Source organism: Loa loa (assembly GCF_000183805.2).
Source record: "Loa loa unplaced genomic scaffold supercont3.617, whole genome shotgun sequence".
Classification (NCBI taxonomy): domain Eukaryota; kingdom Metazoa; phylum Nematoda; class Chromadorea; order Rhabditida; family Onchocercidae; genus Loa; species Loa loa.
In genome coordinates this window covers 11992-18588 of record NW_018108797.1, presented here as the reverse complement: position 1 = coordinate 18588, position 6597 = coordinate 11992, and the positions used below count along the sequence as shown (strand labels likewise).

General features: G+C 33.4%; 1 protein-coding gene across 1 annotated transcript; it reads right to left on the bottom strand.

The window, feature by feature from the left end:
• Positions 1–617: 617 nt before the first annotated feature.
• Positions 618–5918, bottom strand: LOAG_10252 (hypothetical protein; the record flags this gene model as incomplete). The annotated part of the gene is made up of 13 exons (XM_020448118.1): positions 618–691; positions 1022–1157; positions 1380–1460; positions 1551–1622; positions 1762–1884; positions 2207–2437; positions 2851–2971; positions 3300–3415; positions 3847–3999; positions 4225–4395; positions 4862–4976; positions 5517–5717; positions 5911–5918. 13 exons carry the CDS (start codon positions 5916–5918, stop codon positions 618–620), a joined length of 1602 nt encoding a protein of 533 aa, XP_020301709.1.
• Between the last annotated feature and the right edge of the window lie 679 nt (positions 5919–6597).

Here is a 6597-nt window from a genome sequence, read left to right as displayed (position 1 = left end):
CATTATATGTTACAAAACAAAAACTAAGCAACAGCAACTCTGTAGATTATAAAAGTATTTTATTCATTAAACACTTATTTAATTATAATCATTTTATGTATGACAGAATAAAGTCAGGTCGGTATTAATTTCTGTACAAGGATCAGAATCAACAAAAGGCTACTCAGCAATGATCTATGGCAGTTGTTTTTGGTTGGATTTCTGAATTATGTAAGGATCGGGACAAATCTAATTTGCAAACTAACTAGCAGTTAATATCAAATCGCCTTCTATCACTTTCCGCTTTTGTCTTTGGATGTTGGAAATGCTTAGAAATTATAATTTTTAATCTAGATCGACTGCGTTGCAGTTTTTTAGTACCTTTATTAAGCATCTAATCTCATGTAAATCTAAAAGAATGGACCGTGGAATGGAGATCGAATTTAGTGCTGCGTTAAGGAAGTCAGTAATAGTGATCAAATTTTCAAATTTATTTCTCAAAAGCGTCAAACTTTTGCATGTGGAAAAGAATAGTGTCTTTACCAATGATTTTTTTTGCAAACAAAATCATTCTTCACCGAGCATTTCTCATTCTACCAACTGGTGGAAGCAAATGTTCCAACATTTTTCAACTTGTTTTATAGAAGTTTGAGCTGGCGACATATACTCACAAATCCAGGTCGATGATTTGCTTGCAAATAACCGTAAAGACCTGGAAAATAGCCATTCTTAATACAAAGAATCACTAGATAATATTACCAAGCGTGTTCCGTCTTTCAGTGCATTGTAGCGGTGATCCAATTACCATTCCGGTATTACCAAACACTTCTTTTCAAAAGAAAACCATAAAATTGTTGGTCTAACAATCCTGATTGTTGAATCCAGAATATCGGGGTAACCGATAATATTCAAAAAAGCCCAGAGAGAGAGAGGTGAAGAAGATGGAACAATAAGTGAGTTATGCTCATAGGACGATGGAAAATATAGCTCAAGTTGTAACTTAGAATTTTTGTACTTGGCCAAAAAGAAATTTAAATTTTACCTTTGAGAAGTTCTAAATGGTTTGGTACAGTTTCCATCGTAAATGTTGAAATCAGTGTTTGGAAATTATTATCCGTCGCATAATTTATTAGCGCCATTTTTAGGATGATGCGTTTCGATTTCTCAATGGATTGAAGCTGAAATCTACTGAATACTTCGCTGAGGAAATTTGAATGAGTGGAAATGTATGTTTGAACATACAAATTTCATCTCAGTTAAGTTAAATGCAAATTTATATGACATGCAATAATGGTGAAACTTGAATTCTTCAATATTTTGAGGGAATTCCTGTATTATTTTCATTTCATGCATTGGATAATGCGCAGTATCCTCGAGAACATGTGTTTTTGAATACTTACCAATCTGTTGTACTCCACCGCAGATTTTTGCCAAGCAGCCATTGTATTTTCATCAGATTGCAGGACCGGTAAAGATTTATGCTATAATTTGTATGTAAAGTAAGCAGCTAATCATACAGTTCTAATACAAAATGTGTATCCAACATGAGCTGAAGTAAAACAGAAACTTACTTCTTTTATCTTTCCCTCGGATGCATCCATTTCTGCGCGGCTTTGACTTTTGATCAAAAGTGAAGCATTCGACTAAAATGTTGCCCGCTTTATTATTGGTAAAAATTAGGGAGGTTAATTAATTGCAGTTTGCAAAGTTCGCAAATTACCCATTCGTCTCCCGATAATAATAGATAGCTAACAGTATGAACGAACCATGAAAAGCAGGTACCTTTAAGCGCAGCTTAGGTTTTGTTTTCCGAACCATCAAGCCACTACATGATTGAATATTACTGTCGTCATTATCAGTTGGATGAGCAACATCGACTAATTCATTTAACATTTTCGCTTCTTCCTAAAAAACAATATTGTTATCAACAAAGGGGAAAGAAACGACATGGTTATATGCAAATTGAAACTGAATTGAATAATGAATAAAAAGAATATTAGTACCAATAATCTAATTAATGAATGAAATAAGTAGGAAAATCCAATAGAACCTGGAGATTTTAATGACTGTTTCACCATTATTGGTTATATCATACAGAGAATCCAACTTATTTACGGAGTGTAATAACCTCGTCAGCAGAGTATTATTGCAAAATTGCAAATAAAAAAAATTTACGAAAAATTCTTAAAGAATGATCAGATTATGATATGAAAGAAGCGAAGCATACTAATTCCTCAAAAATACAACTTCTTTTTGGACGTTTTGATACGGTATCTTCGACACCAATACTTTTTTCAAACGCTGCTACTGCTTCAGAAGAGTAGAGTGCATCGATGTCGAAAGGTAAACTCTCATTGTTTGTCTTTTTCTGTTTCAAGATTTCATTCCGTTTCCGGGAACAAACAAATTCAGGCGCCATTGTCATAGGTGATAATATCGTCCTTTGATTAACACACACCTACAAAACTGTCTACCGATTAGTATGATCGGTCAAGAAACAATGCCTAAATTCATATAATTGATTTCAACTTGATTTCAACTATGTGAATTCAGGCATTGTTTATTAAGTTTACGGAAGAAAGGTTCACTTTACGAATAAATTGTAGATTATAAAACCTTCATAACAGTCGAATGCGAGAAGAAAATATCCAAGGATCTCTTGGATATTTGTCAAAGAATCACTGAGGCTGAATCAGACAGATTATCCACAGAATTTAAAAAAAAGCACCGTCACAATTATTCTCGTTGCAGTGCTTAGCAGGATCAAATGAGAGGAGAATTGAAAATAGGCCAAACGAAAATTCATGGCCTCCATCAAGTATTCTGATTTATAAGTCATATAAAATAGAAACAATTCAACAAAATCCGCACCTCGATATTTCTTTTCTTGAAGAACTGTTTGCAATCATTTTCAAAATGGCCGATATTTTGATAATTTTTCAAAGATTCACGCATCCAGGAAGGAAACCGTTTTGATGGCATCGAACAAAATCTTAAAAAAGTAAACACATTATAACGGATACTATGATCAGAATAATCAAATAAGTAACAACTGCTCAACTAGTTAACTTCAAACACATCAAGTAATCACATCGCTATTTAATTACACTGTTAGTATTCTGGAGATTCTGTTATTTCTTTAAAAACTATGGTATAAATGACCCTCTTGGACGATAATTTACTTTGCCAAGTTACCCGAACTTCGTGTTTTTCTTCACTTGCACCATAATTATGCGAGATTGCGCTAAATAATTAAATGATTGGCTACAAATCTTACCGCAATTCTACAAAACCAGAACTGAACTTAAAGTAATCTAGACCTTGAATCAACAAGAATCACAACACCAAAATCATCCTTATGTCGAAGAACACGTCCAATTGCCTGATTCACACCGCGGATTGCATCCACCTGATACCATTCGTCAGCTGATATATTCTAAAAATTACAAATTTCTAAAGAATTTGGCAAAATAATGGAAAAGTTATTAGAAACCGATAAAGCGTAAGCTTCCTCACTCCACAAGTACATCAATGCAGTATTAAGGCTCAAAATTAATGAACTATAAGGAAGAAACAGAAGAAATGGAAAGAAAATGAAATGAATTAAAATAAGTTGGATAACACAACACTACCAATGTTGGTGAAACGCATGTTAAGTAAACTAAATGCAACATAATCGAATCTATTATATATAATAATTTCAGAACCATCTGAAATTGTCTTATTTTCCTATTGTAACTAACTTGGATGATACAACAGAGTGCAGTGATTCCTATCTGGGAGAATAATTTGTCACAGTCAATGAATTCTTTTTCTTTGCAATCAAAGTGAAACTTATTTTGTACAGGGTAACAAAGCAGCACTAACTTTTTTTAATTCCTTCTTCGCAACACCATTCCTTTCTTTAGTAAGAAATTGTTTTTTAAGTTCGATTCTAGGATTCGTTGTTGGAGCATATGGAATGCCGATTACGATAACACCACGGCTTTCACTGTCTAAGAAATCGATCCCTTCGCTTACCTCAAAAAATATCATGACCCAAAGAATAATTTGACATGTAAGATCTTGAGATGAAAATCAGCACGTAAATGACGTCATCATTCATGAACCATTTGTTCAAATACATTTTAAAGTCAAAAATATTTCTATGAATATCTGGAAAGAGAAAAGAATTATTGCGTCGTTTTTTCACAAGATCTATAAATATCATAAAATATCTGGAATACATCCGATATGGAAAATTACCTTAGCTCTACAGACAGCAAATAAGATGGCACCATTACCACCGCCTTCTCTCACTTTTTGCCTAAATTGCAGTAGCACTGCTTTCAATTCCAGTTTAGATTTTGGTTCAATAAATGCCTCTTTATGGGTTGTTATTGCTTCCCACATAAACGTCGCGCCGAACTTCGCTGTCTATAAGCAATTTTGACAAGTAACTTCGCCATAAAAATTTTAAATTAGTTTTAATCTTAAAATTGCGGACTGAACGTTTAAAGCATCCTACTGCAAAAACCGACAACGACAGTGACCAAAATCCTAATGGTGTTAGAATCTTACTGATACCAATGATGCCAGAGGTAATTAATTTTAATAATTCATTAAACCTCATTTTTATTTGGAATTTGATATATCTGTATATATATATATATGTATATATAAAATCGATAGAAGTCAATTCTATGCAGTAAGTTACTGCTACGATGTCATGCATAACAATTCCAAACAGGTCTCAAACCATTAAGCAGTCCTGAACAGCTATTTCAGCTTATTCAATCTTATTGATAGTCGCGGTATTTAGCACCATTATCAATAAGCAATAATTAATTGCTTACAACGCAGTAGTAATATAAAAAACGTTACATTAAAAGACACTGCAAACCTTCCAGAATTTCAGGCATGAATTCATAACAACGTAGGATGAGAAGAACACCAAGATACCACCCGGAATGATTTGACAGGCACGGATGATAACCTCCCAACTCCATAGATATATCCTGCACTGCTTCTAATAACAAACCAATTTAAATCAATAAAAATTAAATTTAAAATAAAAGTGCCAGCAAAGTACAAATGTAAACTAAACAAATAAAATTTTGACTATGTTCTGGAAGTCTCATAAAAAAAAAGAAAAAAGAAACTGCAGAAGCAGATCAAATTTTAAGATTAAGAAGAAAATAAATTAGCTTATTATTTCACATCCCTCATCATTATAGTAATAATGTGAAGAATGAAATCAACAACAACAAAGTGACATCGACTTAAAACAGGGAGGACTTAGCAAATGACAAATCCCTACCGCAAACGGCAAACAGCTTTAATGCAGCATAGGTGGGAAGTCGTTCTATTCTATCTTACCAAAAACTAAGAAAAAAAGAAACGCTAGTTCTAACAGCATCGTTTTTGGTTTTAAAATTCATTATGAAAATTTTGGAGACAATCTTATTTCGAATCCGATTTGACATTTAACAACGTTGCGTTTCGATCAAACATTGATTTCAAATTTCGATTTTACAAGCGCTCTGAAAATTATATACCGTTTATGAAAAGTGCCACAAAGATCGATTCCACCTTGACTAAAACGAATACGTGCACCCAAAATCTGATCCAGGTTAGCGGCATGTTCGTTTTCCAGCGTTATCGGGAAGCTTATACCAAGACTGTTAACAAATGAATCTAACGGTGATAATGTGCCACTGGTCACAATCACCGAACGTACACCACACGACTGAAGATACCTCAAATGCAGTGATAATTGTTTAACCACGTGAATGAAGAATAATGAAAGTTTGATTAGCTAGGAAAAACCAATTCCCACTTCCGTTTACTGTATCTCTTGAAAGAATTCCATCTTCAGGGATAAGAACTTATTAGTTGTTCCAATATGTCTTCAAGAATACGACCATTGGACTAGTACTGTATTCAACATACCAAGGCATTTTTTCCAGAAAGTTTGAAAAAAAATTTTTTCCCTAAAAAAGAATCTGTATAAGTGGTCCAAAACCAAGCCGCTAAATGCAAAACTAACTGATTTAATTAGAAAACTTAATTTTTATTTCAGAATTCTCAAAATTCCAAGATGTTAATCAACAACAATATTTAAGACATTTATGGATTGGCTTCATCTTTGTGCAGAAGATCCTTATTTATATCAATTCATACAAAACAATTTTAAAAGTCTCAAACATTTCCAATATCAGTAAATTAAAGACTAATCACCTAATCAGTAAATAGCTGAATCACTGTAAGATGCTAAAACATCCTCACATGCAGCGGTGTAATCACGCATGCCAAGTGCCTGATCACTGAGCTAAATGAATCGCATGATTCTGATAGTCAAACATATTTATTTAAGGAAAAAGTTAGATAAGGTTAGATATCGATAATGAAAAAGTGACTAACCACATTGCAACTGATGGTGAAAAACACCAGTAATTCAGCGTTATCACTGAACCATGTTCTGTTACGTAAAGCTAAAATACATCACGATTACAAACTGAAAACTTTCAAAACTTCGTAACTTCAGATCAAGTGAATAAAGAAAAAACCACCAACAGTCTCACCGGTACATGTATCAAGGGGATCACAAATGACTAGTTCATCTATTTCGTGCAATGC